General features: G+C 39.3%; 1 protein-coding gene across 2 annotated transcripts in view; it reads left to right on the top strand.

Moving 5' to 3' along the window:
- Positions 1–23,340, top strand: part of Adamts3 (ADAM metallopeptidase with thrombospondin type 1 motif 3) — a 201,099-nt gene that overhangs the window by 82,777 nt on the left and 94,982 nt on the right. For both annotated transcript variants that reach the window (XM_035453248.1, XM_035453249.1), the window contains exon 3: positions 18,847–19,003. In XM_035453248.1, the coding sequence (XP_035309139.1) occupies positions 18,847–19,003 (157 nt within the window). The remainder of the gene's footprint in view (positions 1–18,846; positions 19,004–23,340) is intronic.

The following is a 23,340-nucleotide window of genomic DNA, read 5'->3' as shown; positions in this document are numbered from 1 at the left end:
AATATTACTATGCCAAGGTAAAGATCATGCTGGTAGCATAGCAACTGTAGGTACACATTTAATTTGTGAGAAAGATGGTAAGAAAAATGTTTTGAACTTGAAATGTATGTCTGTTGCCAACTCAATAATGTTGCGTATGTTATACAAAAGAAAACCATTGGTTACATAAGTGATTTCTTAATGCATTTTGCTCTAAATTTGATATTTCTGATTTTAGGAACTATTAAAAGATCAAAATAGTCATTGTTGTTACACAGAGATTCACAAATATACACACATGTAACATTTAAGAAATAGTTCATCTCAAAGAAAGGAAGATTGTGGAAACAGATGACTGCATTACTTGACTAATGACTTAGTCATACCTAGTTTCATTTGAAAGGAACTAAAGTGATGGGGAAACATGTGGTTTGGCACTTGAGTATCAGAAAGCAGAGTTAATATACTTTATTCAGTGAAGTTTTTGAATAATGTTATTTTGCAGGAAACTAAATAGTGTTAGTTGTTGCACAAGACAATGAATTACTGTAAGTAAGCCTTTGATTGTACTTTGTGAAAAAATACTTTATGAAATTCTGTGTATTTTCTTTTTAAAATAATATGCTTCAACAGCTACTTATTAAGTTACATTGGCTTCACCCCAAGGTCCCAAACCACAAAACATTAAATATAGCTTAATTTTGACTTTGCCCAATATAACATCAAGCCTTTACTTCGGGTGCTTAGATGTGTGCTGCTGAGGTCCTGTTGATTTCAAACCAGTATGCTGCTATTGAATATTCTGAAGCTGTTACACAGGCAAGGGTTAGGGCACCTTGAGATTTTTGAAGGCATAAAAGTTGTTAGTTGACATTTGGGCTTTTAATCAGCTGATCTTTTGATCATGATTTTATCACTGTGACTCTTAAAGTGGAATGTGGAAAGGGTGATCAGTTCTTGTGGCTAACCTTGGGCTTTCAGGGAGCTTTTAGCATTCACAGCAGGCTAGTCTCAAGCCAACCTGAGAAGTGGGCAATCCCGTGTCACCAGGAAACTTTCAAGATCTGTTTTCCTTAAAGGTGTTGTTGCTATTTTACTGTTAGCATACCAGAATTGTTAATGTTAATGAATATTGAGATATTATAATCAACCAGTGCTTTGGAGACTAGAAAGGATTCCGATTTTCTTCACTTCTAGATTGCATTATTGTTAGTAATGATAATAAAGAAGCCACAGGTATTTAAAGAGTTGACCTCATACTAGTATTTCTCTATTGCCATGGCCAAGAGGATTGGTTCATAGTGGGCCATTATGGATACCTGCTTGTGAACTTTGGAACTGGTGATATTGCTGACCTGTGCCCTACATGGAATCTTCTGCATTAGCCTCTCAACCTACTCATTTACTTGAGAGTAAATTGTGGTGCAAATTACAAAATCCTTTTCAACTAAGGGTAAAAAAATCAAATGTGTTCAACCTATAGTCCATGGGCCACATGCATCCTAGGGTAGCTAAGAATTGCAGCCCAACACGTTTTTAGATTGTGCCATGTCAGTGTCACAGTATCTAAAGGTTGGATGCTTCTGTATTATATAAAGTCCATGGATAGAAATTTGTTTTGTTCATTTTTGTGCTTCATTGGATTGATGCAATTTCTTCAAGACTATTTTAGGTAGTTGGTTGGCAAATCTTTGATGTAATGGTGAACATAGTGCCATATATGTTATTCTTTTTAACCAAGAGACTAATTTTCTTTTCTGAAGGCTTGCCTTTCCTGATGAGATTTAGTGAATAGTTAGCATTGCTTTATGAAGTTTTGCAAAAACACCTAGAGTTTCAGATCTACTTTATGTCTATATTGAAGAATGCTTCACAATGTGGTTAGTCCTGGAAACTTAATACTGGAGGAAATTCATCCATTTATTGTACATGATCTCTTCAATATCATGAACTGTCTGGAAGAATTGTCAATTAGAAGCTACTTTCTTCTGAGAAAGTATAAAATCTTAGTAAAGAGTTTATATAACTACCTGCAGGTCAAACAGAAAACATAGAACATTCTGTTTGAATTTCCAAATGTGGGTGCCGTGTGTGTGTGTGTGTGTGTGTGTGTGTGTGTGTGTGTGTGTGTGTGTGTGTGTGTGTTTAAAATGCAGTTGTTTTGAAAGTACATGTTTGGCATAAAAAATGGAGAACTACAATAAATGTAACAGTTATTTTGAGATGCAGTGATCCTCACTGTTAGTGGACTCCACATGTTAAAGGTGTTAGCTTGAGAAGCTTCATCTGTAACCCCCATGATGAATGAGAACCCTCCCACAAAATTTTAAGTCACTTAACCATATATGTGCCTGTCCTGGAGCAAACAAAGTAGTGACCTGCTTTTCTCTTTGCATTCTCAAGTGGGTAATAGCTATCCTTTTGAAGACCGTTCAGTGAAAGGCACATTTTGGGTTTTTTATTTATTTATTTATTTTTGATTTTTGAATTTTTTTGGTGAGTGGCTTGTTCAAAAGGCCCCTATGTATGTTGCTTAAGTGTTCTCTAGTGTCCTTAAATGAGAAACTACACATGTTGTAGAAGCTCCACCCAGACTTGACTTACAGGATTTGTCATGGCCTTTAAAATAAGCAGCCTTTAAATTTGCAAATGGTCAGATATTGATGCATTGAAGTTGTTGTGACCTGAGTTTTGAGGAACCAAGCCCTGTATTTTCCCCAGGAGCAATGGTTTGGCCTTTGCTTATATGGTTGGACAAAATTTCTACAAATAATACCAGCAATGCATTTCTTTTAAACAAGTTTTCTTATCTTTAGTCACATGACTTTTCAAGCTAAAATAAAATAGAATCCAAGGTGTTTTTCTCTTTGTTAGACATGAGAGCTCAGTATCTTTGCATAGTAATCAGTAGGTATGAAGGACCATATTTAATGTGGCTGTACATGATTGTTATTTATCCTATTTATTATAGCCCCATTTACCAGTTTGAGGAATACTCTGTAGTAAGTGGTCATTGGTAAGACCTCAATTTCATTTCCTGGAAGAAACATACCATTTGACCCACTTTATGGTACTAAGAGGTATATTTTGATACATGTGTATAATAGTAACAGACTTTTGTTGTGGAACAATTCCATACCTGTGTAACATTTTTATTTCATACAGCAAAGATACAGGAAAATGACTTGGGAAAAATAAAAAGTATGGAACACATTCTACTCTTAACATGAAGTAATCAACAGATGTAACTCTTCCAAATAGCAGGTACTTTAGTCTCCCATTTAATGTGTCAAAGCCAAGACTTGCTTTGTGATAAAGTATAGTTATTTTGATAAATGTGAACTTTTTCTTTTGATAAATGTGTGTCTTTTTCTCAGACTACTAGAATATTTGTCCAAGGGACAGAACCAATATGAATGTACACATTACAACATGGGCCTATATGATATGGGCTGGATTAGTTCAACAGTGATTATCTATACACCTGATTAAGAAGCTGATTGCTACTCAGCTGGATTACTCAATAGTCCTAGATGGGTAGGGAAAGCTTAGAGGTTTCTTGAAGAGTCTTCAGTTCATACTGGAAGGCTGAAGAAGCTGATTTCTGATGGTGGTAGGGGACAGTGCAACAACAATGGTATAGATGTACTCAAAATAGCACGAAAGAAAGATGGGCAGACAAATAGTACTGAGTTTTCCCTGGGACCTAGTCCTCTTAGTTGATTTCAGATCCAAACAAGTTCATGATCATGACTGACCATCACAGTAGTTATAAATGTTATATCTCAAAACAAGACTATTAGCAGAAACTCAGTATATGAGATTGGTGCTGCAGAGCAAGGGTGAATTAAGGAGCAAAAGGGAAGACTATTTAAAGTGTAATCCCAAAACTCTGGAAGCAGAGGCAGGTGGATCTCTTGAGTTCAAGGCCAGCCAAGACTGCAGAGTGAGCTCTTAATGGCTACACAGAGAAACCCCATCTAGAACTTCCCCTGCCCTTATGAAATAAAAACAAATACTTTAAAGCTTTTCTCATGAGTACTTGATAATGAAAAATTGCCCCTGCTACCGAGTCCTGGCTGTGGGAAAGCTTGGTCTCTGAAAGGGACGTGCATGCAGGCCGTGGCTCTTGATCAAGGTTGACAGTAATGATTAGGGTTAGCTTTGGTTAAAGTCTGACTCTTTATTTCAGAAGATGATCTTCAGAATATGAGGAAGCACATTTGAGTACCATAAACTGGGCCTGGACTAGCTATTTGGCAGTCGTGTAAACAGATATGGGTTTCACTGAAAGAACCAGAACCGAGAGTCTTCCAACTTAGGGGCATGCTCATCCAGAGTAGAACTGGTATCTTGAGTACTGGTGTTAAGATTTGTATTCCTTTTTCTGAAAATATTCTCATCATTACAAAATGATTATCTGAAGTCCATGGGCGTGGGGCCTCTGTATGCATGTAGTACACTACTTTCTTTTGATATGAACTCAATACTCTAGTTATGTATAAATTATTAAAGGAAAAAAACTCAGCCATTCCATTATTGATCACTGGTACTACTAATAAAAAGTGAGAAAAATGGGCTAACAAGATTTCTACCATCACTGCTAGTCCTGAAGTTCTGTCATCATTATTAGTTACTTTCAGTACTTAAGTATTATCATTGTTTAAATTTTTAAAAATCAGTTAATTTACCTTTTATTTTTTCAGTTGCATGTGTGCACGAGTGTGTGTGTGTGTGTGTGTGTGTGTGTGTGTGTGTGTGTGTGTGTGTGTGTGTGTACCACAGTGCACATGTGGAGGTCAGGTGCCAACCTCACGTAGTATGTCCAGGTCTCTTTTTTTTTTTTTTGCTGTGGTGCACATTAAGCTAGCTGTCTTGAGAGAGTCTGGGATTCTCTTGTTAAGCCTCACACCTCCTTATAAGAGCCTGGGATTACAGATGTGGCTACCAAGCCTGGGAATTCAAAAGCAGATTTTGACACATGTGTGTAATGTTTTCTAGAGGAACAGAACTGATAGAATGAATACACACATTAAAAGAGGATTCTTTCAGTTGGCTTACACGGTGTAATCTAAATAGTCCAATGGTGGCTGTCTCGCATGGGAGAGGCCAAGAACCTGGTAGTTGCTCATTCCAGTTGTTTCAGTGGAATCAGGTGGAAATGCTTGAGGCTATATGTAACTCAGCATGCTGTCCTAGGATGAGAAGCAGCTGTGTTTCTTTGGGATTTGTTAGAAATACTTAATCCCAATGCTGGGGAGATGGCTCAATGGGAAAGAGCACTTGTTGTGAAAGCCTGAGAGCCTGAGTTTAAATCTCTGGTTCCCTTGGGAAAGCAGGGTCCAACCTAATGTGCCTTTCAATAGAGTGATGGGGAGCGAGACAGGTATATCCTATTTGCTCACTGCCTAGTCAGAGGAGCCAGCCAAAGGAAGAGTTGACTATTTAGTGAGAGACAATGACTCCGAAGATAATGTGGAGAGGGAAAGGGAAAGGTACAGATGTTCCCCTTAGGTTTCCACAGTGTGTGCCCAGGACATATTCCACACACCTAATTTCTTTCTTTGTTTGGGGGAAGGGGGGGTTGGAGACAGGGTTTCTCTGTGGCTTTGGAGCGTGTCCCAGGCACTTGCTCTTGTAGATGAGGCTGGCCTTGAACTCACAGAGATCTGCCTGCTTCTGCCTTCCAAGTGCTGGGGTTAAAGGAGTGCACCACCAGTGCCCAGCTCCAATTTCTTAATTATGAATAAAGATGGAAGTTTAGGCCATGAATCAGAATCTGCACCCAGATGAGAGCTCATAGTGAATAATTTATATTTGAACTCATTTGAAGACTCCTCACTGAGACTATATTGACCCCATGATGTGGGATTTTCCTGATCTGTGTAATAGCAGAAGGAAAATAGCAAGCTGGATGAAGAGTTAGTTAGTTCATCTGATCTAGGGTGATTTATTGTTCACAAATGGAACTTCCACACCATCAAATATGCCTGACACTATTTTACTTCTAATGTTGATTGTTATCTAGCTTATCTTTCTAGGAGCAGTGACTATGACCCTGATGTGTTTCCACAAGAACTAAAGAGTTCATCCCTAGGCTTAGTAATTATTCATCATGAATATCCATGATTCATGAATGCTTGGAATGGGTAACAAGAGGGGGCATAGTACAGTATGGACTTGGATGAAAATGTCATAAGGAAGCTCATTTGATATATTTAATATATGCTAATAAAGTTTTACAATGGTCATATGCTTTTATATGTACATAAATGTTCTTTTATATAGTTTCTGAAGTAAAATTCTAGGTTATTTTGTATTTTGTTTTCCTTTTATTATTTTAATAGATTAGAATGTGTAAAGCTTTCTGTTTCCTGTGACAGCTGTTGATAGACATTTTCCCACTGAATAAAAATAGGATTATTAGACCAGCAGTGATGGTGCATGCCTTTAATCCCAGCACACAGGAGGCAGAGGCAGGCAGAACTCTGTGATTTAGAGAGGCCAGTCTGGTCAATAGAGCAAATTCCCAGACAGTGATGGCAACACAGAGAAACCTTGTCTTGAAAAAAATTATTATTAATTTTTTGAAACTATTGATTTAAAACTCTTTGAGTCATTCTATAGACTTAAATTCCCCAGAAATACATGTAGTATTTATTATGTATTTAGCAGATAGCTATAAATATTTAAGTACTATTTTTACTTTAATTCATATATTATATTTATTCACATTTTCTTTAAGTAGTCATCTTCAAATTTGTTTTTATATTTTTGGGGGTAGCAAGAATGGTACACGAGAGGCAGTCACCCTACCACTGAGCTGTAGCCTGGCCCCAAATTTAGGAGAGTATACATCTAAAATTCATTTTGATTGGCATATGATTTTTAAGCAGTTTTTCTCAAGCTGTAATTTCCAGACCACTACTGTTTGCAGCATGTGAAGTGCTGGTTAAAATTGCAGATGTGTGATGCCCAGCCCAGCCCTTCTGAATCAGACTCTGGAGTTTGGAACATGGAAATGTCTCTGAGGTTGGAACCTAAATTCCTTGGCATGCTAACATTTGTGACCTACTTTAGGAGTTAATTATATTAGTCTTATAGTCATATTTCAGTTATTTATTATGGGAATAAGTGGATCTTGGGATATTGGCAGGAGGCAGTTTTTCAAATGCATGTCTTTCCTAGGATCTTTAATAGTGGAATATAATTTAAATAGCAGAGTGATTGAATTGGAAGCTATTTTTGCGATTACCTAGTCAAATCCTCATGATTTTTTTCAGATTATGAAACAGCCAAAAGGGATTTAAATGACTTTGGAAGTCATATTTTGTAGAAAAGCTGTGTCCAGAATGCAATTCCTTGGTCAACCAAGCTAAGGCTACTGCATCCCCCTCAATATGCACATTGAGATACAGTCTTACTGTGTAGCTCTGGCTCGTCTGGAATCCACTTTGTAGACCAGGCTGACCTCAAACTTACAGAAATCCACCTGCCTCTGCCTCCTAAGTGTTAGAATTAATGTATGTGCCACCACATCTTGCTTCTAAACCCTGACAGTTAGATAGGCTTATTGCAAGATAGTAGGAAATGTTGATCATTTAATCATAGTGGGCTTTGATGGCTTGTTGAATTGGCTATATTAATAAAATTAATATGTATTTGTTTTTAATAATCTAAATTAAGGTCTGTTTTGGAGTCTGTTTTTTATGTCCTTATAAACTGAGAGTTTCAGAAACTAGCTTTTCATAAAAAGCATACCTTCTCCATATGACAGGGTCATGATTTTCTTTGAGTATCTTATATTTTAAATTTATGAAAAAAATTTAATTACATCTTAAATTTACGAAAACCATTTTACTAAAACTTTTAGTACAATTTTCTGAAACATATATAATCACAGCCTGCTGCAGCCCTTTCCTAACTTAGTTCCCTTCACACCCTTCTTCCGTGCCTTTCCTTCTCATGTCCTTCTGGAACTGTGCAGTCATGACAGGTGCCAGCCTGTCCCAATGAGTGTAATTCATTTGAACATTTAGTTACAAGACTGACTTTTAAAGGTCAAAATATACTAAATGATACTGCATGACTTCCTTTTTAACTTTGTTTCCTTCCACCAAAATGAAAAGCAACTTTTTGTGCTTTAACGTGTTGAGGTTTTACTTTTCTTTATATGTTTATTTCTTATCTATTCTTAGGTGAGGGCAGACACTGGAGATTTTCTGTGCAACAGAAGCAGGAAGCTCTCTTTAGTAGGTCATGTCTCTCCCTCCTGGGCTTATTCCTCATTTTGCTGACCTGAATTCTGAATGTAGAGTTTGGTTGGTTGCCACTGCTACAATTACCACTACCACCACCTTTTCTGACCCCCCCATCACCCTTTCTCCTCCTCCTCTTCTCTTTCCTATCTTACTCTCTTTTATAGCTTTAAGCTGTGTTCCTTAGAACTCATTGTGCATGGGATGGAGAGGGGCTTCTTAGCTCCTGCTATAGCCAGAAACACTGTACCAACTGTGTTGCCAGCAGCAAAGGCTTGGCAAGAATGTCTGACAAAGAAAGTGGGGCTACAGCAGTATTTCTCACTCTCCTCACCCACCAAGTAAGTTCTTTGTCTCTTCTCAGTTCTATTAGAATGGGAAGTGGTGGTAACAAATAGGGAGTGATGGGCAGGAGAGAGTGGGAAAATACAGCCAACCTATCTAGTGCTCTTAGAGTTGCCTCTGCTAACACATCACCACTAGTCAGGATCCTGACCCACAGATCTTGCTCAGAACACAATTGTACTGTTTTCAGCCCATGCATTTGTGGCAGTTTGTTACAGCAGTAGTCTGTTCTCAGCCATCGAAATTAATGGTTAGGAAGAATCAAACGAGATTGGAAGTAGAGTGAACAACTGATTGGATGCTTTACAAAGAGGGAAGAGACCTGCTTGAATAGCATTGGCTCCTTTCCATGACTAGTGAGGCTGGAGTTGGGTGTTTGCTTTCTTATCATAGGTGAAGCCTCCTTTGTCATAGAATCAAGCACTCAGTTACATTTTATATATTTTAAAATTATAGGCCAACATATATTAAGAAGTAAAAAACAAAAAACAGTATTTGTGCTTACAGACTCATATTTTTCTAACAATTATAAACTGATAATTTGTATAATAAACTTTTCAGAAACACATATCTTTGAAATATTGGATAGTGGTAATTAAGATATTTGATCTTACATTTATACATTTGTAGAAAATTAGCCTTCTCCTTGTAGGTAAACCAGTGATGTCTGATTTTCAGCTTGAAATACCAGCTATATATTTCAATTAATAAGTACCCTCCCTACCAAGTAAGAGAGAACATGCAGTTTACATACAGTCATATAATAAGACAATGAAATCAGAATGGGAGACTGTCTCGTATAAGAAACCAGAACGGGCTGAGGGGGTCACAGAAGAGAGGAGCAGAATGAATTAGAACAAAGGAAAGTGGCACATGTTTGTACAAAATGCCATGATGAAACCCATGCTAAATTGAATAATTAAAAAGAGAGAGATAAAGTCAAGAGAAAGGAAGAGAAGGGAATTGATATCTAAGAACAAGTCCATCCCACCGAATTTGTATTATAAGCTGGGACTGCAAGGGAGATACAGATTTGCCTCTGAGTTTATTCACAGGTGATGTTAGTTACATGAAATAGTGTTTATGAGGGAAAAGTCAGTCAGTTTGTCAAGAGAAGAAAATTTTGTGTTACCAACATCTGCATGACCCTCCTGCTTCCTGTTCTCACATAGCAAGCAGTATGACGTGGGAAAGATCTTAATGCCCAACACACTGTGCTATCACAGTGACTGGATTCCCAGGACTTTTAAAATGCAATATCTTTTCTCTCATTGTTAGTGTGTGAACGATGTGGTTCAGTGGAAACAGGCCAGGCTGCGTTCAGTGTAACCATGGTGGCAAGGGCTGGCAGTGGAGATGAAGGAAACTGAGCAGTTAAACTGGCTGTATAGAAAGCCCTTCGTCCTTCAAGAACTCTCCATGGACTTTCATTTCCAATGGCGTATATTTTGATGAGACTCAGTTGGAGGTCATGCTCTCTAATTAAGAAACTAAAATGGTGATCTCTCGTGTCACTGATCATTAGACTCCATCATTTTAGCAATTAATTGCATCGTGGGTTGAGATGATATCTTTTTTTTATTTTTTTGTAAGTCTTGTTCAGTCCCTTTGTAGGAGGGATTTTGCAAATATCCTTTCAATCTTGTAAATTTGAAAGGAACTTTCAAGAGTTTTAGGTGCCACTAAAAGGACAGCATCTTAAGATTTACTTCTCTCTCCCCCTCTCTCCCTCTCCCTCTCCCTCTCCCTCTCTTCCTCTCTTCCTCTCTCTCTCTCTCTCTCTCTCTCTCTCTCTCTCTCTCTCTCTCTGTGTGTGTGTGTGTGTGTGTGTGTGTGTATAAGATGGGTGGGTGGTATCAGTGCAAATGTGTGCTGTCAGAGTCCAGGAGAAATGTCAGATCCATTGGAACTAGAGTTACAGGCATTGTAAGCTGCCCAACATGGGTGCGGGGACATGAACTTAGTCCTCTAGAAGAACAGCAAAGCTTTATAGCTGTGGAGCCATCTCTTCAGTCTCTTCAGGCCCAAGGATAGAATCTAGAAAAGTCACTTTTTGGTGAAGCACCATTGGAATCCAGATAGAAACCACATCAGATTTATTTATGTTCTCAGGTGAGATATTATCCCCTATTTCTTAATGTCTAGGCACAAGTAACTGCAGTACAAGGTAATGATGGATTCCATGGAAATATATAAGAAAGACTGAGAAATCAAAATGAGTTCTAAATACCTCTATCTCTGACATGAAGCAAGATTTTTTCAGTGCCATGATCCAGGAGATATGTCAACTCCTGTAGTATCTGCTTACCAATCTGAGAGTGTCCACAAAGCCACACCTCTTTAGGTGGGGATCTGCTTTGGGTTTACAGCCTTCTAAGCAATACTACTCTGTACTTTCTATCCAGCCACAATGATGTCTACATTATGCCTTCTGTATGGGTTGGGGGATGTCATTGAAATATCTCTTGAAATTCAGGAGGCCTTTAGAAGTTATCTTTATAAAATAATTTCTGTCCATTGTACTGATAAAATGGGAACCAGATAAGGTGTTTGCTTGTACATTGCACTAACTGAAGAAGGAACACAGGGATATAGTTCATTCCATGATGTATCCTCATGTAGCATGAGTGAGCTGAAAGTTCCAATGACAGAATATTGTATTCACCTTACCCCTTCGTATATACATTGTTAACATACCTTCCCATGATCTAGTCTAGCTATTCAGATCCTATCTCTGCGTTGTGTTACTGTACCCTAGTAGTTTACTCCTGTATGTAATTGGGCACAAATGGTATTTATTGTCAGCTGCAGCCATATTGTATTTGGAACATACTTCATGAAATGCTTGGATAACCTCCATGGCTCCACTCTCTTGTTTTAGCAGTACAAAAGAATAGCATTTGTATGTCACAATTAAAAGAGGAATTTCCCCACAAGAGGTTTTCAGAATATCTGACACAGAATTTCTGAGGAGAGATAGTAAAATTTTTGATAGAATTTTAAACACTGTCTTTTAGACTGATTTTTGTCATAAATCAAACTAAGTACAAATTAATATTTCTTTGGTGACTGGCTTTTTACATTTCTTGTGTAACTTTATAGTTTATAAAATGCATTCATAGACACTATCTCACCTAAAATTCCCTGCAGTCCACACCCTCCATTCACATTATAATTGGATGAGGAAACTATCTTATCTAGTATAGTGGAGCTGGGTGTCAGGTATGGCTCTGAGGACTCCACCTAGTGAGGAAAGCATGTGGCCCTGGTGATGGCTGTTTCTATCTAGGAGGCCCTCTGAGCCAGTTCTAGATTTTTGGCTGTACATGAAGGGAGTGCTGCAGCTGGAGGAGTTGGTCACATGTGAAGGGGATAGCAGGCTTTATAGCATCAATGGTTATGCTATAAATATTCCCTTCAAAGTGCTGTTAGGGTGCCTACATGAGAAGTAAAATGAAATCTTTAAATGTTTAATACTAGATTAAATAGAATACAATTGTCTTTTAAAAAACTTTAATTTTGGAAACTAGCTTGAGAAACATGGCAGATATTTTCTGTTTTTTTGCATGGGACTGGGATAGCAAATATGGAGTTCTTTGGGGGAAAAAATGTTTAAGTAGAATCCCTCAGGAGTGTATATAATCTTATGTGTGGCATCTCAGAAACATCTAGGTTATAATTTGCAAGTTTCTTTCTGTCAGGATCATGAGTATTATTAGTAATTAGAATGTCGTCCATGGTCTAGACTTTCAAAGGGTTAGACACATTGGGTTTTTACTCTTGGATGTCTTAAGTATATCCTGTGTGAATGAAACCAGAGAGTTGAGGACAAGAGTGCGAGTTAATTAATGTTAAGGTTTGACACCACATGGCCTTTGAGCTTCCAAAAATGTTTTTGAGTGCATGACTCTGTAAATAAATACATTAGTGCATAAAAGGGCTTCAGTGCCTAATTGTCAGCACTGATGATTTTTCCACTGTTAAGTATGCATGGGCAAGTATTTTTTTTTTTTCTGAAAATACAGGCACTTTTTAAATAGTCCCTCTAGTTTGGGTCACCACTGAAGGAGAAAAATCAATATAGTGTGGTGGGAAGATGTGCATCAGAACCCACCTACAATAGCTAAGAATATTCTAGACCTTAAAATACATGCAGTTTTACAAGCCCCTGTCTCTGTAGCTCTTTGTAATGCCTTTCACCCCACACCACTTTAGTTAAACAGTACAGTTTGTCCAGTTTGCTTCTCACAGGCTTCATTCTTTGCACACTGCAGCCTTTTTCCTAGGGGCCAGAACCCTATTTTCAGTTTTTCCTCCCCCCCTCTCTCTTGCTAATCCCTTTTACCTTTCTTTCAAGATGGTTGGTTCTATTTGCGTTAATGTTTTCTCCCTCCATCCCCAAATATTAGACACCTACTTTAAGCCAGGCTTTGTTCTGTATCCTGGGAGGTAATAAACAGTAAATGTGGCAAAGTCTATGTCTACTTGGAACTTGGTGTTCCAAAGTCTGACAGTCCTCTAGAAGTCATCCAGTGGGAAAAGGGCTGGAGAGCCATTGGGGGCTGATTTGGTCTACAGGGGTATTGCCAGTGTGTTTAGAGCCCTTTTAGCTGGGCCAGGCAGAACAATAGGAAGAGAGAGAAATGCAGAAAGCCCATCCATGTGGAACCATTGGGCCATTTTTAGAGTTTAGGCTTCGGGGATTTTTCTACATGCCAATTTAAGGTTATATGGGAATTTCCTAACCTTTTTTTTTTTTCCTTTCCTCTTTTTTTTGGACTTAAATGCATTTGCAAACTTTCCTTGTTCATTTTTCATCAGATTTAATTACTATGTGTGAAAAGATATAACTGAAATCCAGTGTATCTGTGGTTATGGTTGTATTTCTGAAAAAGAGTCATGAATTCCAGTACCTCAGGGAAACACAGTTAAAACAATTTTTCCTACCTTTCAGTTAGTGCTACCAAATCCTCTTGCCATCACATGTGCTGGGATTTCAGGCATGTGTTCCCAGCTTGCTCTTCTGTTTCTGTGGATGTAAACATTAATTTCTTAGTCACTCAACTTCCAGATTTAGGAGTAATCCTGGGTTATACCTTATTCTCATTTTTGCTTCTTCATTCAAAAAATACTTATTATGGATGATCTAGTTGGAGCCAAGCACTGTGTAGAACATGAGGAATACATAGTGGACAAAGAGACTGAAAGTAACCACTGTATAGTGAGAGATGGGAATAGAGAGTAGCAAGAAGTAGAACCAAGACTGTCCACATAAACATGATGAGCAATTAGACTCTCAGACTTTCAAAGCAAACAGTGGAGCAGGGAAAGAGATGCTGGCTTCTGGGTGGAAGAACAGGTGTGTAGCTAGAATATGCTGACTTGAGAGGTCACTCAAGGACTTAAAAGCTAGAACACATGTGGAATACAAGGCTGCAGGGGAGAGGATTCCAGGTAAAGAACTAATAGCAGGGCCTTAAAGAGAGATCATGCCTACCTATGGTATTCAGGGATAGGCAGGGAGCTTTTGAGACTGGAGAGGAGTCCTGAGGGCAGAATAAGAAGGTAAGGTTTTGTTTGTTTGTTTGATTTTTGTTTTTGGGTTTTTAAATTTTTTTTATTAGTTCAAATTAGGAACAAGCTTGTTTCACATATCAATCCCTTCTCCCTCTCCCTCCCTTCACCCCCATCTCTCCTCACCCACCCCCGGCTTATCCTTCACCCCATCCACCCACCACTCTCCAGGCAGGGTAGGACCCTCAACGGGGGCGCCCCCAAAATCCACCACATCATCCTGGGCCAGGCGTAGGCCCTTCTCCATGTGTCCAGGCCAAGAGTGCATCCCTTCACATGGGATGGACTCCAAAATCCCTTCTTATACCAGGGAAAAATACTAATCCCCTACTAGGGGCCCCCTAGAGTGCCGAGGCCTCCTCAATGATATCCATGTTCAGGGGTCTGGATCTGTCTTATACTGGCCTACCAGACAGCAGTCTGGGGTCCATGTTCTCCCCCTTGTTCAGGCCAGCTGTTTCTGTGGGTTTCACCAGCCTGGTACCCACCCCTTTGATCTTCATTACTCCCTCTCTGCAACTAAGTTCCAGAGTTCAGTTCAATGTATATCTGTGGATGTCTGCCTCTGCTTCCATCAGCCACTGGATGAGGCCTCTGAGGCTTGGGCATCCGCCGCAGGTCAGAGGGCAGAGTGTAGACCGAAGGTAAGGTTTGTGACAAGAACATCATGAGAGTGGAAGAGTCAAGATCAAAGAAAGAAGTGAGGGAGCTGTGGTAAATAATCTGAGAAGAAAAGATGTATCGCCTCTGTTACCCTTTCCTGTGCCTCTAGGTACCAGTTGTCTCATCTTTTGAAAATTAGCATAAATCTCTAAAACTTCCACATCCCCTATAGTGGTTAATTTGCTTATCCACTTGATTGGATTGATAAATGTCCAGGAGATTGGTGAAGAACACCTCTTGGTATCTGTGAGGACAGTTTCAGTAGCAGTTAGATCATGATGGTTTTAACTTTTAAAAGGATACCTTAATTTATTTGTGATTTGGAAGTCTGAATAGATCACTGGCAAATGGCAGAACTCTGGCAGGTGGGGTGGCAAGTCCTTGGAGCTGTATGTTGTTCTACCCCCTTGTTGTTGCTGCTTCTCTTCCATGAGGCAAAGAGGCTTCTTCACCAAATACTCCCACCACCATGATGTTCCACTAAAGCATTTATGGACTGAATCCTCCAAAACTATCAGTCAAGACAAATATTCCCCCTTTGAATTGCTCTTGTGGGCATTTGATTACAAACACACAAGTATAACTATGACATATGCCTACATTTCTGTAGTTCATTCATATAGTTGTTCATTATAAAACTGAATACAAAATTTGTGCCAGTGCTACATGATTAGCATTATTCTTAATAGCCAGAACCTGGAAACAACCTAGATGACCCGCAAACAAATAATGGGTAAAGAAAGTGTCGTACATATACACAATGGAGTATTATTCAGCTGAAAGAAAAACAAAACAAAACAAAATGACATCATGAGATTTGTAGGCAAATGGATGGGACTAGGAAAAAAGTCATTCTGAGTGAGCTAACCCAGACTGAGAAAGACAAACTTGGTATGTACTCACTCATAAGTGGATGTTAGGTGTAAAGTATAGGACAACCAATCTACAATCTATATCCCCAGAAAGGCTAGGTAACAAGGAAAGCCTAAAGAGGGACTCATGGATTTCCCTGGGAAAGGGAAATAGAAGAGATCTCCTGGGTAAACTGGGGGCAGAGAGAGCGGTGGGGGGCATGGGAGGGATGGAAACATGAGGGCTTGGGTTGGTCAGGTGGGGGGTAAAACAGAAGGGGAAAGAAATGAAAGATGTTTTGATGGGAGGAGGGATTTCAGGGTTAGGGAAAAACTTGGTGTCAGGGAAACTCCTAGAAATCTACAAGGATGACTCCAGCAGTAGTGGAGAGGGTACCTGAATTGGCCATCTACTATAATCAAATTGGTGGCTACTCTAATTGTCATCAGAGAGCCTTCATCCATTAACCAATGGAAGCAGATGCAGAGATCCACAGTCAAGCACTGGGCCAAGCTCCAGGAGTCCTGTTGAAGAGAGGGAGGAAGGATTATAAGATTGGGGTGGTGGAGGGTTTCAAGGTCATGGTGGGAGAACCCACAGAGAAAGCTGACCTGAGACCATAGGAAGCTCATTGCATGTGACAGTCATATAGCTGTGTGAGGCTCCTATCATTGGGTCAGGACCCCTCCGTGGCACCTGAGTTGGCTTTTAGTAACCTATTTCCCATGTTGGGTTGCTTTGTCCAGTTTTGATGCAGGGGGAGGAGCTTGGTCTTGCCTCAACTTGATGTGCCATGCTGTGTTGGAGTGGGGAGGAGGGGCAGGAGGAGAGGAGGGTAAGAGATACTGTGGTCAGCATGTAAAATAAACGAGAAAATAATTAATTAAAAAAAAAGGCTAGTTAAGATGGACATGTCTGCCCTGGGAGATGACAAACTTGCAGAGGAGAAAGAATAACAAGTACTCACATGCAGGTAAGCCCAACACCGATAATTTGTAGTAAGAGTGAAAAATGGCAGAAGCAACACATTGCTGTGAGTCTGAATGGTTGGCTTGAGTAGAACACCAAATTTCTGTGGGATGACGGTATGAGAAAATCACCTTTCAGAAGGTATCATTTTTGTTTTTTGATGAGACACGGGCAATATAAAATGGTAATGTGCATGTGTAGTGGGCTTTCTAAGTATAACAGCATTTCCCCTGTGACTGGGGCCTGAGGAGGGTGGTAACAGTGGTTCCTTGAGGGAAGGATGTAGAACCATGCGAAGCAGGATCCTGGGGCTGTGGCAGTCAGTGTCATTTTAAGTGCAATGGGAAGCAATGAAAATGCAAGCAAAGGAGTGACATTAGTTCATTTGAGGTTGCCACTTCCATCTGCTCATGAAAATCTGTTTGTACTCCCTGGGCATACAGCCAGGTTATGTTTCTGGCCCTCTGCACAGTTGGCTGTGATCCATGCAAATCTATCCTGCCTGTGGACATAGAGAAATGGTGAACAATGTGTCTAGGACAGGCTCCTAAAGGTCTCTCATGAGGGGTTCCTCAGAGTTTTCCATTGCTGAGTGGGCAGACTTACAAAGTGTCAGAGCCATTGTCAATCTAGACCCTAGTGTGACTCTGTGGTGCACACACGCCTTCTAGAAGGCATGAACCACCATAAGGAAAACCTGGTCTTTTGAGCCTTTCCATGATTAGGCCATTCCTTCTTTGTCCAAATGAGCATAAGTACTTCAGAAAGCAGTTTGCCTGCTGGGCTCTTTGAGAGTGAGATGCTGTAAATAATAGTAGTGGTCAAGTTGAAGGTTTATTGTGAGGTGTGCTAGGTTGATTTCCATAGAAATGGATATTGGATAATTTGGTTTAGAAGGTCATTAGTCTCTAATACGACCTGGAGAAACAATCTCACAGTGAACTCCATGATCTTCAAGCTCTTAGACTCTTTCTGCCTATATTCTTCAGTTGAACCTTAGGGACTGCAGTGTTTTATAGATGTGTACATTGGGATTGGGCTCCACAGCTCTGCAATTTGTTTGGATGGGGCTTTGTGTAATTGTTCCGGTCTGCTTCCCCAGTGCTGGAATTTAAGGCATGTACCACCATGCCTACCTAGCTAGGTGAGTTTTGTAATCAAAATGTACTTTGTGCACATCTGAAATTGTTGAAAATGCAAATAGAAGTTATAAATAAACTACAAAATGTGGTGACTTAATGGAGGCAAATCAGAGACTAAGAAAAAAATGAATAATGGAACTTCAAATCATAAACTTACAGATTTTATGTGTATGTGTGTGTGCGTGTGTGCATTAAAGTACAATATACAATACAGTATAAAATGTGTAAGATTAGGCCAGTTAACAATGTTTTCTGCTTACTGTAGGTGTTGTTAATGACAAAATTGGACATTTTAGCCATGGACGTGTGTTTGTTCTCCAGATTAACAAGTATTAGAAATATGGGATTCCTACTAAAGCCTGTGTTATGGACCCCACATCTCTCATACTGTAATGTCCATGTGGGAGGTGAAAATGATTTGGCCAAGTAATATAGTATACTCCATAACAGATCCATAATAGTTGTATGGGAAATCGGATTTTTTTTTTTTTTTAGTTCCTATGGTCTGTAAGATTCTGTTGCTGAGAAGACACAATGTAGAATCTACCCTTTTTGCACTCTGATGAAATGATGTGTCATGTAATTTTATTTTTGTGCTGCACATGTTTGGTATTTTCTGCTTCATACAGAGTTTTCATTCCTGCCATATGATTTTTTAAAAAAGTTGTGTGTGTGTGTGTGTGTGTGTGTGTGTGTGTGTGTGTGTGTGTGTGCATGTGTGCTTGTGTGTGTGCATGTGCACATCCTCCTGAAGATGAGAAAAGGGCTTCTGACCCCCTGCAACTGGAATTACAAGTGGTTGTGAACCACCTTGTAGGGGCTGAGGCCAAAGCTGGGAACTCTTAGTTGCTGAGCCATCTCCCCAGCCCTCATATGAATTTCTTTAGTTATATATGGATTGCCAATATACAAGAGTGACTAGTATGACTTCACTGCTTTGAATTTATAAACAAATGAAGAAATAATTGTATTCATGATTTACATTCTTGCCATTTATAAGGATGTACTTGTGAGTTGAAATTGGTATTTCTTTTTAAAATGGACACATATTATGCTTTCTTTAGGCTGGAATGATAAGAAGTGATACTGAAGAGTATTTTATTGAACCCTTGGAAAGGGGGAAGCAGATGGAGGAAGAAACAGGAAGAATTCACATTGTCTACAAGAGGGCAGCAGTGGAGCAGACTCCCAGAGGTGTGTCCAAAGACGTCTACTACAGGGGTAGGCATCTCAACAGGATTAATAATTAAATACAGTTTTTGAGGGATGAGGGAAACACCCCTTCCATCAAGAGAACTTGATTGGCACTTGCTCTTGGGAAATGTGGAAGCTGAATAGAAATTTCTATTATAATCATCAAGTTTAGTGTTTATACATGTTGGAGGTATTCTGTGCCAGTGCGTCATTACATATCAGTACACTTTTCATGATTTACTTTAAAAGTTGTCCACTAAAGCTATGGGCTTTTAGCCCTCCTTAAATGTGCAATTATTTGGGTTTTTTTAACCAGAAATATTTAAATAATGCACTATGTGTGTCATTGTAAAAGTTGGTGAGATGTATTAACATAAAGAAGTTAGTTTTAAGACCAAACTGATGGCTGCTTGACTTGGCACAACATAAACAAACAAACAAATAATCTCTCTTGTTTGGTAAGGAAATAAGTTAAATTCTTCTGTCAAATTTTATTTTTTAGATAGATTGGATTTATAAACTTGAAGTCTTTCTGATTTTGTTGGTGTAATGAAACTTGAACATAAGTTATATCAATAGAAGACTTTAGCTTACATCTTCAAATGAGACCATACCCTCAATGCTTGACCTCATCACCCCTTTCCAAGTTGAATCCCATCACTCCCCTCCAAGCTGAACCCCATCACTCCCTTCCAGTTCCTGAAGACATCAATTTCTATAAATGTTAGTCCTGGTGCCTTTCATTGGTGTAATATTTACAGGAGGGAAATCTTACTTTTTCTTTTAAGTAAGAAACTTTCAAGAGCTTTTGTGTTTAGTAGAATAGAAATGGGCTGGGGTGTGGCTCCTACATACAACATTTGCCTAAGCATTCATGAGGTTCTGAGTTTGTTTCCCAGAAACACACACACACACACACACACACACACACACACACACACACACACACACACACACACGAAAACAATATATTAATGACAATGGATAGATTATTTCTGGTAGCTGTTGAATGTATTAGTTCTGGCAGTACCATCATACTCATTTTATGATAAAAGTGGTTTATAACAATGCACACATTGGACACTGACTTCCTTAATCATGACAAGAAGTTTTCCATATAATGAAAATAGACCATGCCCTAAAGTGACCCACTTAGGAGAGGCTTGCAGTGGCCATGGGAGGATGTAGTTTGTTTCCTCACTCTCAGTTAACTTGTACTAGGATGTCCCAAGATAAACCTTAACATGAAATGAATTTTTCATGTTTTATTTTCATATTTATGGTGTTCTGATTTAGCTACTGGTGATATCAGCTGATCTCTTCTTAAGTATATCTAACTATTTGTATCAGAAATTTAACTTTCTTCCTTAGGGCAAGAAGAGTTCAGATTCATGAATTTAAACACCATTTTCAATTCTTTTCTTTTGTCAAAGTACTAGAGGGGTCAGTATTTTTATAATCAGAGTATAAATTAGGAATGTATTTTTATAACATATTTCATCATTTAAAAATGCACTGAGTCAGAAATGTATATTGATTTATAAATGAATGCTAAAGTGCCATATAAAGTAGTACTTTTCTGGATCAAGTCAAGATTTGGTCTTGAGCGACACATCATTATTCAATGAGTTGCAGTAAGAGAAGTGAAATGCATAAGCTAGGGTGCAGCTGGGAAGAAACCGATTTGAGGACAACATCTTCATAATTTTCCTGATACTGAGTTATCAGGGGGAAGTTTTCATCCACAAGTGGTTACTTGTGACCCTGTAAAGCTTATTGGTGGGTCCTGGAGACACAGTTCATCATTTTTTCTACTTGGTCCAGCGATTGCCTGGCTGCTGTGTGAAGCCCTTTGTAGGTCAGATGTGCCATATGTCTGCTTCTAGTTGGTTGCAACTATTCTAAATTAAAACAGATTAGAGCCCGAACAGGAGGGAATGTGTAACAAGAGTAACAGAGCCATGGTACCAGATGAAAACAAAGGTTGAAGTAAAATGATGGGGCTCTATGATAGAGTGGATCTTGGGGCCAGGAGAGGGAAGAGAGGCAAGAATCTAACATATCTCAGGATTCTAATTTGAGACCAAAGAAATCTCTTTCCAGAATTAAAGCATAGAAAATGTGAACAGAACAAGGCTTGGTGAGGATGATACATTGGGGATGATTTGAATATAGCTTTGGAGATGCATTGGAAACAGCTAGGACACTTTAAAATTGCTTTTGTAGGTGACTGTCATTGGAGAAGCCAGAAGCTATGTGTTTGTTATCTGTCCTTTTCCTGAGCACTTTACTCCCATATTGCCCATGTTTAAATCTGTATTGAAACGGTTTCAGTTAAACTCCAACTTTGCTCCAAATATGCAATATAATATATAGTCTTATAATTGCTTGATGGGCAATGTGGGAAGAATGACTGGAGATGACCATTAGAGGCAATGGTATGAATTGGCTTACAATGCTCAGGCTGTCTCTGCTTGCTCTCTCCTCTCATGCCTAGCTCTATCACTGGGCACCTGAAGAATACATTGTTCAGAATTAGGAACCCTTAAAGGGTATTGTCTATCTACAACTTTAGGTGAGCAGGGTATTGTATTCTCAAAACAAAATTGAAACTAGAAATGAAATGAAATAAAAATGCTACTATTTCTCTCAAAGCTCCAAGGTTTTCTGTCTGAGGAGATGAAAACATGCATTTCCATTTCCTTATTCCAAGAACACTTGTCTGAGTCATCAGAAAATGTCACAGCTTTGAACCCTTTGGTTCATGGTAAAACTCACCAACAACAAGACTGTCCATTAACTTGGTAGCCTTTCATCTTGGCTCTAAATTGGGGAACTTGTACTGATTTCAAAATTTGGAAAAACTGGAAGACTTACTCAGAAATATCTTGAATTTGATATACAAATGACAATCATGGGGCTTGGCTCGTTTTTTAAACTTTTTATTATTCTATGTGTCTTTTACATCATGTATCTTTGTCCCATTCATTTCCCCATCCCTTTGCATCCACCCTCTGTCCCTGCATTCTACCCCCCCCACCACCACCAAAACAAAACCACATTTAAAAGAGAAAAAATGAGAAAAAAAATCTCGTCATGGAAGCTGCAGTGTGACACATACAGTAAACCCTTTGTTCATGTATCTTGCAAATATTCATTGCAAAGAGTCATTGATCTGGTTCGAGGACTCTGGTTTCTACTACACTATAGATGCTGGGCCCCTCAATAGGACTCTTCCTGGACATGCTGCTGACACCCTGTGTCGTGGAGATCTTGCAGCTTTGGGGTCTGCAGGTCAGGTCCTTTATGTGCTCCAACAGATCATAGATGGGGTGGATGTTGGAGCAGGCCAAGTCATTACCCTGGTTCTGGGACTGGGTAGTTGCAGGGTTGGTCTGCCCACCAGTTCTCCTCTGACCTTACCACTAAAATGAGTTCTCCATCATTGTCCCAGCTAATCCAGCATTGCCCTGGCTAGCTCAGCTTTTTAATTACTACTTACAATTGAGACCTCCAGGTCTATGTAGATGTGGCTCATGAAGGCCTAAATTCACATTTCTACCACCAAAATAAAAAACCAGATATGGTGGTATGTATCTATTACCCTATGCTGATAAAGTGGAGTCAGGTGGATCTTCAGCACTCACTGGCTAGCCTGTCCAGCAAAAATGGCCAGCTCGAAGTTATGTCAAATATTAATGTGGAGAGTAATACAGGAAGGACACCTAAAGCTGAGCTCCGGCACCACATGCACAGCAAATATTACTCCCCCCCCCAACACAAGCACAGTTTGAGACCTCCAGGACTTTAACATTGCCCCTGTGAGTTATGGTCAGTGCAGAGTTGGTGGTTTTGGTAAAGTATAGCTCTTGCTGTCCCTGTCAGGAGGTGTGCCATCTTTCTAGTTAACAACAAACAAAGCTTTGTATGCTTGTGATAGAGATGTTTCTATATGTCATCATGACCTCTCTGTTATCATGATGAGAGAGTTTGATTTGCTTCTCTCTGATCATTGCTACAGAAATCAAGAATCATCATTTTTTGACATCTGTAGTCTGTACAAAATGACTTTCTGACGCTGCTTATGAGATTGTAATTTATATATGCATTCAAAATTATCCTTCACTATTCAGTCATTTGTCTAAACTCAGATTTAAAACACAAACACACACCCTGACCAGCCCCAAAGACTGCTCACACTGTCATCGGCAGAGATTTGCTCCAGGCAGCCTATGGGGGATGGGGGTGCTTACATGACATCATTCAGCTTTTCATATTTTGTATTGAGTCTCTAGGCCCTTAGGCTTCTCTCCTCACATTACAAGCTATTCATTCACCAGTAGCTCTGTGTTAAAGTAATTTTT

This window comes from Cricetulus griseus (genome assembly GCF_003668045.3).
Source record: "Cricetulus griseus strain 17A/GY chromosome 1 unlocalized genomic scaffold, alternate assembly CriGri-PICRH-1.0 chr1_1, whole genome shotgun sequence".
NCBI lineage: Eukaryota > Metazoa > Chordata > Mammalia > Rodentia > Cricetidae > Cricetulus > Cricetulus griseus.
This window is presented reverse-complemented; position numbering and strand designations above follow the sequence as displayed.